We start from the raw sequence: 12520 nt of genomic DNA on the forward strand, positions 1-12520 counted from the left end.
AGCTATCCCACTAAGTCTCTGTAATGCTATCCATGCAGCGAGAAGTAATCGTCCGTCATATTATGTCCATCATATTGGAGAGGAAAAGACTTGGCAGGGTTCTCTTCTGTGGGGATTAGCCCACAGGGGATTTTAGGGTTTAAAATACATAATAGACTCATTAACAAAATAAAAACCTAATGAAAACTAATAATTTAAATAACATGAATCAAAGTAGCAGCACACATGTGGCAGACAAGCACATCAAAATCTCTCCCCAGCTCCCTGTGAAAATGTTTAAGGTCAAGTTTCTCCTACTTGCTGAGGATCAGAACTGTAAACAATAAAAACAATAAAAAATTATATCAAGCAGCCAAAACAAAACTGACAAAGCTGGGAAACACTGCCACCCTTAGGAAAAAGAGGGGCACAACACCCTTACACAAAAATAGGGACACCAAAATAGGGACTCCTATATATATATATATATAACTCCATTGATGGAAAAACCTGGTCATTCAGTATATTCAGGTAGTTAACTGACCTAGATTTTTGGGCACATAATGTAACATTGCTGAGCCTAGGACACCCCCACAGTCATGTATGGTAGGCACTGTTCATGTCCAAAACTACAGATGTGCTTAATTTTAAAATTCCACTGCTTATTCGTTCAAAGTTCAAAGATCTTCATTGTCATTCCAATACACAAGCACATCTACACAGGAGCAAAATAAAGTACTCCAGGTCCCAGTGATTAAACAAGGTGCCCAGAGTAATCTCATACATCCCCAAATAATCCCATAACAAATAAATAATATATTCATATTATTAAATTAGGGCCGGGACTTTAACGTGTTAATTTCGATTAATTAATTACACAAAAATAACGCGTTAAATTTTTTTAGCGCATTTTAATCGCACTTATTTTTGCACCGCGGCACCTTTCTCACTGGATGAGTTTCGGTGGACCAATTATACTGGAGCACCAACTAGTGTTCAGACAAAAACAAACCACAGTGAACATGGACAAAGAAGCTGATGAGACCGCTTTGGTTGGCCCTGTGGATAGGAAATTTTGTTATAAAAAAACGAATGAATGAAAGCGTCGATAAGAGCATGGTTGTGTGCAAGCTATGCAACAAGAAATTTGCATATCACCGCAGCACATCGAGCCTCAAGTATCACCTCAATGCTAAACATATAGAGTTGAAGAGTCATTATTCAATGTTATACTAAAAATCCATATGAAAAAAACTTACTTCTCACTGTTTTCAGGACAAATATTTATATGCGATTAATTTCGATTAATTAATTACAAAGCCTCTAATTAATTAGATATTTTTTTTTAATCGAGTCCTATATTAAATATATAAGTTAAGAATCTGAGAGAAAGTCCTGTAATTTAGCAGCACTAAGGAGGTAGAAGTGGAATAGAGAGTGTATTAAGTCAGAGTATAATATGTGCAGTAAGGCTTATTCATTCATAAGTCTTATGGTGTCAGGGTAGAAGCTATTCCTCAGCCTGGTGGTACTAGCCCATATGTTGTGTAACCTCTGGCCAGATGGGAGGGGGCAAACAGGTTATTAGCAGGATGAGTTACAATTCTCATGATGCAGGAGACCTTGCACTTGGACCTACTGATGTAAATGTCCTCAATAGTGATACACTGCTGTTTAAGATCCACCGAGTAAACCTCATCTCCAAATCCAGAGCAGCTGCTATGCCACATTGTGATGCGGGTGGTAAGAGTATAAAAGGAGGTGATGATGAAAGGGCCTATTTCAGTCTCTTTAGGAAGTATATGTGATGGTTGAACTTCTTAACAGGACAAGCCATGTGTAGCTCCAGGTTCGGTCATTCACATTGATGTAGAGGGGAAGAAAGGAATGGTCCGTTCAATCATCTCCATAGTTCTTTTTACATTGACGCAGAGGTTATTGTGCTTGATATGTCTTCTGCAAATGTCACTATGTGGGTGTTTGGATAATGAGATTTACAGTCATGTGTCAGGAGTTCGCTGGAGACGGATCCTTGAGGGGAGCTGATGTTGAGGATGATGGCAGTAGATGTAACACAGTACCATGGAGTCTGACAGACTGGGGCTTGACCAGAGTGTTGTGTTAAGTCCAAGTTGTGATATATGTTCACCAGCATTTAAGGGATTGTGGTAGTAAAGGAGGAGCTGTAGTAAAGGAAGAACATGGGAATATTTCTTCTCAAGCAGAGTGAGAGCCATACACATTGCATAGGCATGCGTTAAGGGTATCAGGTAGAAACAGGTGTGTGGGGTACTCTGTTTTATTGTTGTTATAATCTGTGATGCTCTTAATGTCTTTCCATATACTCCTGGGGTCACTGGTGGCCATCTCTATTATTGACAACAGGTTTCACTTCCATGCCTCGAGTGCTGTGGCATCTCCATACCCTACAGTATACCCCATACTCTGCCTCTTGTTCTGGTGACAGTAGTATCCTTTAGATGCTAATGTAGCTTATGAATGATGAGCGACAAGCACTCACTGGGGATGTAAATAGCAACAATAAACACAGCAGCAAACTCCTGCAACAAATAATGCTGTCTGCATTTTACTGTTAGTTGTTCTACAGCTTCTAAACAGTGGCTTCTAAGCAGATCTTTGTTGATATCCAGTATATCCAGAGTCTTCCAGCCCATAATTACCCTGACAGCTGAATCCTGTCTGCTCAAAACAGAAGCAGCTCCTCAAGTTGGAACGCGAGTCCAGCATGTTGCTAATTAGCCAATTGTCAGTAAAAAACAAGAAAACAACATTTGCTCATCTACTGATGGTCTGGTCAAATTAGATCTATTTTGATATCCAGTGCATGTGCATGGGACAGGAAGAGTAATGTTATAGCTGGCATGCTAGCATTAGCATTTAGCATACAGTAGCAAGCAACCCAGCGCACTTGCCCAATTGCTTCCTTGCCTCTTAGCCACTGTAGTCTGCTGTGCCAGTCCACTGTCCTCAGTAGCTGCAGTGTACAGAGACTTGCTCTAAGCTTTAGTGGGAGTTGGGGTGTCAGCAGTATGTTCTTAATGTCTGGAAGTACAGCTGGACTATTCTTTTAATGTTTGAGTTTTGTGCATGTTCTCCCTGTGCTTGGTGGGTTTCCTTCAGGTACTTCGGTTTCCTCCCACATTCCAAAGACATGCAGGTAAGGCTAATTGGCGTTCCCAAATTGCCCATAGTGTGGTATTTGTGTGTGCCCTGCGATGGATTTGCAACCTGTCCAGGGTGTACCCCGCCTTATGCTCTAAATCTCCTGAGATAGGCTCCAGGCCCCTCGCGACCCTAAATACTGGAATACATGAATTAGTGGTCTCCTTCTACAAATCGAACATTGGCCAAGCAATATGATGTGTGTGGCTCCTTTGCCTTAGATACTATCTTGGCCACATGATAGCTTGCCTCCAGTGCTTTCACAAACACTTTTGCACACTTCATCATGACATGAACTTGTCAGTTGTTTTGACTTTACAAATGCATAAGATATTCTTGCTAGCTAGTGTTGGATGATTTGTTGTAAGGTGTATTTTAAATGTGCTTAGAACCATTGTTTGGTTGTTTTACTCCATATACCAGGGATATAGGGAGAGGGCATGATAAACGTCTGTGTTTGTGTTGATTTATGTTTGCTCATATTAAATGAATCACTGCTCATTGTTAGAATTATTATTTTCTTACTTGGCCTACATCTCTAGTTTCTTTACCTCCAACATCATGCTGAAACACACAATACTTTACTTTCAATGTGCAATTCTTTTCTACAAATCGAGAGTTCTTTTAAATGGATTGGTGTCTTTCTATGTAGGTTTCACAATAGATAGTAGATTAGGTTGCACAAAAGACTTTCATAGCTTGTCAACTCAACATACAAAATATCTCAATTTCTATATGGCCACTTCTCAAAGTTGGAACTAACATGTGGGGAGAGAAGGGGGGGGGGGGGGGGTTGAATAGTTATGCACAGTAACGTTTTCTGTTATTTTGTTGTTTGCTTCACATTAAATAAAAAACAACAACACATCTTTAAATTTGTAGGCGTGTTCTCTAAATGAAATGATGCAAACCTTCTACTAATCCATTTTATTTTCAGGTTGAGGCAACAAAACAGGAGAGAGGAGAGAGCTGCAACAAGGCTGCTATTGAATTTATTACACATGTACAGTATTCCTACCAGAAATGGTCTGTTCTTTTGGAATTGTGCTGCCAAACATATCACACACATACTTACAAGAAATGAATCAGAAGTGTGAAGTAATACGCATATCAATAATCAATATGAGATTGATTTTAAGCTGAAGGAGGTTGCATTAAGCAATCAAGCATTTTAGGATGACCATCTGGAGCTGCTCTGTGAGACAACAAGGAAAACTAAAGCTATTATAATGAACTAAGGAGTCAGACCATAAATTTTAGACACAAAAGAGAAAATAAATCAATTATTTACGCTTACATTTATACTAACGGATTTATCCTGTCACAATAAAAAAAAAAAGCCTATGTTACAGGATACCAGAGAACTTTTATCGCTGTGCCGTTGAGAGCATTCTTACAAACAGCATCTCAGTGTGGTACAGCAATTGCACTGCTCAGGACCTTTAGAAGGTGGATAAAAAAATAAATAAATAAATTTTAAAAACCGTCCAATAAATCATTGGCACCCAGCTACCCACCTTCTGTTTGTATAACACATTGTTATTTATTATAAATATGCCACTTCTGGTTATATGCTAACTGCTTTTCATTGGCTACATGTACTTTCCATAATGATAATAAAGTTGAATCGTGTCTAATCTAATCTAATCTGGATGTGAATATGGAAGATACAAAACAACTCTAAATGTTATTAGAGTACCTCATTTTTTTGTGTGATTGTGCAGCAAACTGTTAGTAGTGTGGTCTAAATGTATTACGTAATTTATCATTTAATAACCTATTATTATATACATTATTATACTGTAGTAAACTACAATATCAAGTTTTAAGTATAAGCACATTAATGCCATGTAATGTTTACTTTCTGTGACGTGAAGTATGGGATTTTTAATGGTACCCAAGGTTCACATTGTTTTTTTTTTTAAACAGCTTTTTAAAAGAAAAAAGAGTCTTTCTGTGAAATAAACATGTATTATATGCTTTATTAAATAACCACAGACCTTAAATATTCATTCTTTGTCAGTTTCTGCATTAAAAATATATATACCTGGATATTCTGATTCCTTTCTAATAAAAAAAGACATGATTTAATGAAGTATTTAAGTCTAGTAATAAAAAAAGTGATTGTGGATGTCTTAAAAATAAAGATATATACATACAGCATTTCATAATTTATATATTTATACGGTTTACATAATAATAAAAAATATTTACAATGCCACACAATAGTATGTTACATCATCACCATTATTATTATCATCACAATTGTAGTATGTAATCATAATGCTATGACTAAAATTTCCAACAAAATATGTTACAATAGTTTAGCTATGTTTGCCATTCACGAAAAAAAGTCCTTTGTGCCTTCCTTCAAACCCCCATATATACATGGTGGCGACAGTGGAATTTCGTTGTCTTCCATCGTGTCTGTATATGTAATCCTCTTACAAATGATAAAATGAGGCTTTGAGATATAAGGTTGGAAACTGACAATCTTATTGCTTTCCACATTGTTTAGATTAATTCTGAAACTTTCGTCTCGAAGGGAGCTGAGGATGATGATGCTGTCTTTAACAGATAGATATTGTCCAGGTTCTTCCATTGAGCAGAGGCTGCCAAACTGACCATTTGAATCCCATTTGAACAGGTATCTCTTAGGGAATTCGGCCAGTGGCTTGGTTGTGGGCTCAAGCTGAAAAATTTACATTGAAATTCAATTTACACACCTTTTCAATCAATATACCTATTTATAATAAAGTATGCAAGTTTTTTTTTTTTTATAGATGCAGCATATAATTACCCTCATTGAGACACTTTCTGTGACCGTGTCCCGCTCTACTACAGGATAATATATATTGTCTTTCATCCTCAAGCAGATTGCCACATAGACATTTTTGTCTTCGCTGCTTGGTATTAAGTGCACAGTCGCTAAAGGATTAAAAGACACAACAAATACCAATTATTAATTTTAATAATGTTGTAGCAACCAGATAGTAGTGATACCATATAGTATAGAGGTTATATAACAGGACTTAACACAACAAAAAAATTATTAATAAATTATTTGCTTACAGTCTTGCTCATTAGTCTGTGTATGGTCAACGATTAAAACAGCCCCTTTGGCTCTTGATGACTGAATCTTGGCGAATCTTCCACCAATGACCTCTAAATGTGCTATGATTTGGACTTTTGAAGGAGTGATCATGTTTCTGTAAATTAGAATTAAAATAAAAAAAACACATTCACTCAACATTCACAACATAAATCAACTAAAAGGAAGTAAATAAAAAAAAAGAAAAGTAACAAAGTCCTTAATGCATAATTCACACTGCTAAAACGTCATTTTCACTGTGTGCCTCCAATACAAGTAACACTGCAGCCAAAAAAATCTGAAACTCAGCACCTTGGTCAGCAGCCAAAGTACCACAAAGTTTAGCACTCCTAAAGATAATCATATCCTAAGATAATTATAGCACTTGTTTTTCCCGCAGATCTAAATAAGATTGTAATGTAGATGGTAATCTGTACAAATAGATTGTGTAAAATATAGGATGTATATATATATATACGAGTATATATATATATATATATATAATGTGTGTGTGTGTGTCTCCGTATATCATGTCTCATATTAAGACTTTCAGCAGGGTAATAGTATGCAATAGTACAGCAACTAAAGATATGAGATATCTTATCTTTTATCTAGACTTCACACGCAGCACACACTTTCTCTCTCTCACACACACACACACACAGTAGTTGCTTAAACGTTAAGAGTTTAATAAAGCGTGTTAATAAAATATATCAGACGTTATTATGTGTATAAGAGCGACACTGACCTGCTTTAGGTGAGCGTTTCTGTGAGTGAAGAAGAGCACGCGCAGCCTCACCAGCTGTTCAGGCGACTTGCAAAATAGCGCGCACTTCACGGTTTTAAACACCTGCTCGCCCACCCCCAACTAGTCAGTACAGCATGTTTTATATATAATATAGATAGATAGATAGATAGATAGATAGATAGATAGATAGATAGATAGATAGATATGCAGTGGCAGATTTAGCAATTTGGGGGATCAAGGCGAACATGGATATGGGGCCCTTTGCATTCAGTGCTATTTTAAAAGTCTTACCTTAAACTTCCATTCACTCGTCATCCCACAGCAATCTTATCCACAGTAGATGTCTAGAACAGACCTGGAGAAAACAAAACAACAACAAAACATACAATTTGTATTTCAACATGATCAGCAGATTAATAGTTGACGATTGGCCTCTGTCTTCTATGCTGTTTAAGTAAAGTAAGAAAACCCATGACAGGTCAGTGGAGTGACACAAATAATATCAAAGAATACTTATTAAAATGATTACCTCTTATCCTTACTCTTCTTTACTCTGTTTGTCTGTCTTACTTCTTCTGTCCCTTTAATGCTTTTCATTTTATGTATTTCTCCTGCTACTTCACCTTCTCCTTTCAACCCATTTAATGCATTTTACTGTTTCTCTTCGACATTACTATATTTACTCTCCTCTTTTTTGTATTGTCTTTGCATCTCTCTTCTTTTCCTTTATTGATTTTATTTGATTTGGATGTCTCTCTCTCTCTCTCTCTCTCTCTTTGCTTTCTCCTCCTTAAATGTCTTTCCTTCTCTTCCAAGAGAATTAATCAAATCAATTAATCAAAGCAACTGTAACCAAGACAAAGCAATTATCCTCTCGGATTAATAAATTTTATAAAAGTCTTGAATCAAATGAGATTTAGTGGGTGGGAAAAAGATATGAATATTAGGGTGTTGGATTAAGAATAATATGAAAACTAGATATAAAAGTTTGTTTAGACAAACTTTAAGTTGGCTTGAGAAAGCCGGAGATGGAAGTTTTGAAGTGTGAATTTGAATGGGTTAGAAATAGTACATAGAAGAGAAGTTTGATTGAGTCTAATTGGCATTAGTGAGGTGGGGGTTGTGGGGGATGGTGGTGTGGGGGGTGGTGGTGTGGGGGATGGGTCGTGCATGCGCACGCACACTCTTCTGTGACAGACACAGAGAACCGCAAACTGTAATAATTAAGCTCTCAAACAAACGCTTCCCAACCGAGAACCGTAGGTCCGATCGCGAAAATTCTTTCACCGTAAGTGGCAGGAACTTCCTGACTACGACATATTGAATCCTCATGCCCGTAGAGTGTATTATATTGACGTGGTGACAGTGTAAAGACACCCTCCGATTCACACTCTGTGAATATGGCAGTTGACAGTGGCACGCATGGTGGAAAATCAAAATTTTCATCAAACTTAAGCTGCTCTCGTGAAGCAACCGTGAAAGTTATCAAAACATGGACCCAATCCGTAAAAGTCCAAAGTCTTGTGACCCGTTTAAACTTTGAATGATGTTTCTACGACAAATTATGGCCGAACGGTAAGCTTTCAAAGTGACCCATGTTTTCACCCTTTTTCGGGCCATTTCCCCTTGAAATGAATAGGGGAAAATAGGGTGGTTATTTGGGAATTTCGGGAAAACCGTGCGACGGATCCCTACCAAAAGTCATAGCACACCATTCCCGAAAAAGGCGCACGGTTTGACACCTCACTCATGGCACTCGGGCAAAGTTAGTCTCAATGTTAAGTCTGTGGGGGGTTAATTGCCCCCTGCGAGGGCAATTGATCACCCACCCCTTAGAAAAGTCACAGCACCCCATTCCCGAATAAGGCGCACAGTTTGACACCTCACTCATGGGACTTGGTCAAAGTTGGTTTTAATGTTAAGTCTGTGGGTGGTTAATTGCCCCCTGCGGGGGCAATTAACCACCCACCCCTTAGAAGAGTCACGGCAACCCATTCCCGAATAGGGCGCACGGTTTGACACCTAACTCATGGGATTCGGTCAATGTTGGTCTCAATGTTAAGTCTGTGGGTGGTTTATTGCCCCCTGCGGGGGCAATTAACACCCACCCCTTAGAAGAGTCACAGCACCCGATCCCCGAATAAGGCGCACGGTTTGACACCTCACTCATGGGACTCGGGCAATGTTGGTCTCAATGTTAAGTCTGTGGGTGGTTAATTGCCCCCTGCGGGGGCAATTAACCACCCACCCCTTAGAAAGGTCACAGCACCCCATTCTTGAATAAGGCGCACGGTTTGACACCTCATTTGTTGGTTTACGATGAACGGTGCGGGACCAGTTATAATTCGCTAAAATCCCCATTATAAGTCAATGGGACGGTTAATTGCCCCCTGCGGGGGCAATTAACCGCCCACCCCTTAGTAAAGTCATAGAAAACTATTCCCGAATATTCTGCACGCTTTGACACCTCACTCATGGGTCTACGATAAATGGTGCGGGACTAGTTCATCGCCAAAATCCCCATTATATGTCAATGGGGCAAATTGGGGACCTCTCTTGCCCCGGGGGTAAAACTTATACCCTTGTGCATGGTATCTTTTGACAAAGGCTGCAAACATCTTCAAATAGGGTTAATTTAACGTTTCTACAAAATTCCCTCTCTGCGCAACAAACCGTCAAAATTCTATCAATGTTAAGTCAATGGGATTTTTGGGGCGGTTAATTGCCCCTGCGGGGCAATTAGTAAGTCCAATCAGTTAGAAAAGATATAGCACACCCCGTGAGATCAGTCTGAAGGTCTGGGCTGAGTTTGGAGTTAGTGGAGTTAAAGCTCTAGGAGGAGATGCGTTTGAAAATTTTAGTCTCAGAATAATAATAATAAGTTTAAGTCGGATATCAGTAAGTTGGCTTTCTCAAGCCAACTTAATTATGTCATTATTTTTTTTTTTAATAATTAGTCTTATTGTGTGCATGGCTGGGGTAAATAGTGTAGGCCAAGACACTAAAATCTGGCCTTGCAAGCTTTGGCTTCCACAAACTTTGTTATTCCTGACTCCATATCCACTGGTTTTCTGACTTTGTGCTCAATGGAGAGAATAACAAGTGCAGACAGCCTCTCTTGTGACATTGTTGACCTGAGGTGAGTTGTGACTAAGCACAGGCAAAATTCGTTCCGGAAGTGGGCTCGTATTCCAAAACACTCGTAAAACAAATTTAATTTTCCCATAGGAAATAATGGAAACTTAAATTATTCGTTCTAAAATAAAAATAAATACATAAAAATAATTAATCCAAAATATTAAGTAAAAATAAAACAAATTGACCTGCCCTTTACCTTTGTGCGTGTGTGTGTATGTGTGTGTGTATGACTTAGTGTAGACTCCTGCTTTTAGCCCCTCCTGTCTTCCCCTCCTCATTTTACACATTAAAACTTTCTCCTCTCGTTTAAACCTTGTTCTCTCGTTCGTCTTGTACAAACTTTCGGGTGGATCCTGCACTTAAATCCAACAAAAAAAACATAGGCTCCATATCCTAGCTTAAATCTCGCATTCGCTTTCACACACACCGGACTGCATTACCCACAATGCAGCTCCCGCACTGGACTACACTTCTGTAAACAGCGGCCATAAATCAACGTCTCTCTCCCGCTACACTGTTTTATCTAAAAAAAAAAAGCAATAGACATCGCTAATGACACTCGTGTGAGCGCAAACTAACAGAATCACTGCTGTAAAGTTAAACAAACAAATGGCCCAGCACCTTACCTCTGAAAAGGTTTGCGACAAAGTTTCTTCAGAGAGCAGAATGTGTGTCTCTTGCCTTCATTTCTGTGCGTGTGTGTTTTTGTGAATTGGGGTTTCAAACACAAACACACACACACACAGCCAGCACAGTGTCTAATTACGCTCGTCGCACGCACACACACCGCGATGAGAAAGAAAATAGATTTTTAACATCTGTATTGAGAATTTCTTTTGCCTTACTCATGCGCACACACGTGTGTTAATAAAAACAGTACACGTGCTGTACACACGCGCTTCCGAACACAAAATAAAATATGTTTTACACACACACGTGGTCCAGTGTTACAGTAAACATTTCACGCGTGCATAAATGTTGAATATACCAGTAAGAAACGAGCACTAAGACCCAGCAGGGTGACGATTCCGCAGCGCAAGAGAGAGAAAACCCGTTGGCTCAGTTGTGATCACGTGACGCTCGGCGTTAAAACAAGAAGAGCATGCGTGAAACATGATACTCGTTGCTCGTAAACCAGTACAATGCTCGTTTTTCAAGTTACATTTTATTAAAAATCTTTGCTCGTCTTGCGGAACACTCGTAAACCACGTTACTCGTAATCCGAGTGGCTTGCAAAAGTATGGTGTTCCTAATAATCCTTTAGTTGGGGGTAGGCAGGCTTAGCGTGATATATACACGTTTTATTTATACACACACACACACACACACACACACACACATATATATATATATATGTGTGTGTGTGTGTGTGTGTGTGTGTATAAATAAAACGTGTATATATATATTTATGCACAGGGACGTTTTCTGTTATTTTGTTGTTTGCTTCACATTAAAAAAAAACACATCTTTAAATTTAAAGTGTGTGTGTGTAGGGGTGTTCTCTAAATGAAATTATTTTATCCATTTTATTTTCATGTTGAGGCAACAAAAATGAAAAATGCCAAGGAAGGTGACTGGGCAAATGTTATTCTAGGGTTATAAGAGAGGAGAGGGATGTAGCAGTCGTTAATTCCTACAGTCCACATTGCTGGTGGCTCGTTGGTGGATCATGAACTGACTGTTCCCCATGTGGGACTTTCTCTAAAATACCCCCAGGAAAAAAAATAAGATGAAAGAGCTCATCCGCAGTGCTAAAGTATAGGTCTTGTATTCTGTAATAATTTATAAGTCGTAGACACAGCACAAGTCTACCTACTGATATAAACAAACATAAACACAAAAAAATAACTTGAATGGGAATTACAACAGAACAGGGATCAAAAACAGCGACAACAATAACAGAAGCAAGTCAAAGAGACTGTGTAAACCTAAGACTCAATTTTTAACTCTAGTCACCTGTGAGCAATTAACATGAAGGACAATACAGTGCAACGGAATATCACATAAAAAATACCAACACTAAAACACAGAAAAAGGAAAGCCAGGAAAGCATGTTTTACATATATATGTAAAATATTTACATATATATGTAAAATACATATGTGTTTCTTGGAGTGTAGCCATCATTATAAATCTAGTTATATCAAATACAGTGAAACCTCAGATTGTGAGTAATGCGGTTTGCGAGTGTTCTGCATACAAAAAAATCCATTTTTACTTGGAAACAGTAGTTGCTTAAATGTTAAGAGTTTAATAAAACGTGTTAATAATATAGATCAGACATTATCATTTGTATAAGAACAAAACTGACCTGCTTTAGGTGAGCGTTTCCGTGAGTGAAGAAGAGCACGCACAGCCTCACCAGCCGTTTAGGCGACTTG

General features: G+C 38.4%; 1 protein-coding gene across 1 annotated transcript; it reads right to left on the reverse strand.

Moving 5' to 3' along the window:
• Nucleotides 1–5369: 5369 nt before the first annotated feature.
• LOC128508950 (uncharacterized) lies at nt 5370–7056 on the reverse strand. Its single transcript, XM_053480435.1, has 4 exons — nt 7002–7056; nt 6235–6371; nt 5963–6090; nt 5370–5854 (listed from the first exon to the last, which is right to left on the reverse strand). The coding sequence occupies exons 2-4, from the start codon at nt 6365–6367 to the stop codon at nt 5504–5506; spliced, it is 612 nt and encodes a 203-aa protein (XP_053336410.1). The 5' UTR covers nt 6368–6371; nt 7002–7056; the 3' UTR covers nt 5370–5503.
• Nucleotides 7057–12520: the final 5464 nt, after the last annotated feature.

The sequence above is a fragment of the Clarias gariepinus genome, chromosome 21, assembly GCF_024256425.1.
Source record: "Clarias gariepinus isolate MV-2021 ecotype Netherlands chromosome 21, CGAR_prim_01v2, whole genome shotgun sequence".
Taxonomy (NCBI): domain Eukaryota; kingdom Metazoa; phylum Chordata; class Actinopteri; order Siluriformes; family Clariidae; genus Clarias; species Clarias gariepinus.

Excerpts from the sequence above, each read along its gene's own strand:
- LOC128508950 (XM_053480435.1), bottom strand. The coding sequence starts at position 6,367 with ATGATCACTCCTTCAAAAGTCCAAATCATAGCACATTTAGAGGTCATT. Across the intron at positions 6,091-6,234 it reads ACAGACTAATGAGCAAGACT|CGACTGTGCACTTAATACCA; the intron begins GTAAGCAAATAA and ends TTAATCCTTTAG. Across the intron at positions 5,855-5,962 it reads CAGAAAGTGTCTCAATGAGG|CTTGAGCCCACAACCAAGCC; the intron begins GTAATTATATGC and ends TAAATTTTTCAG.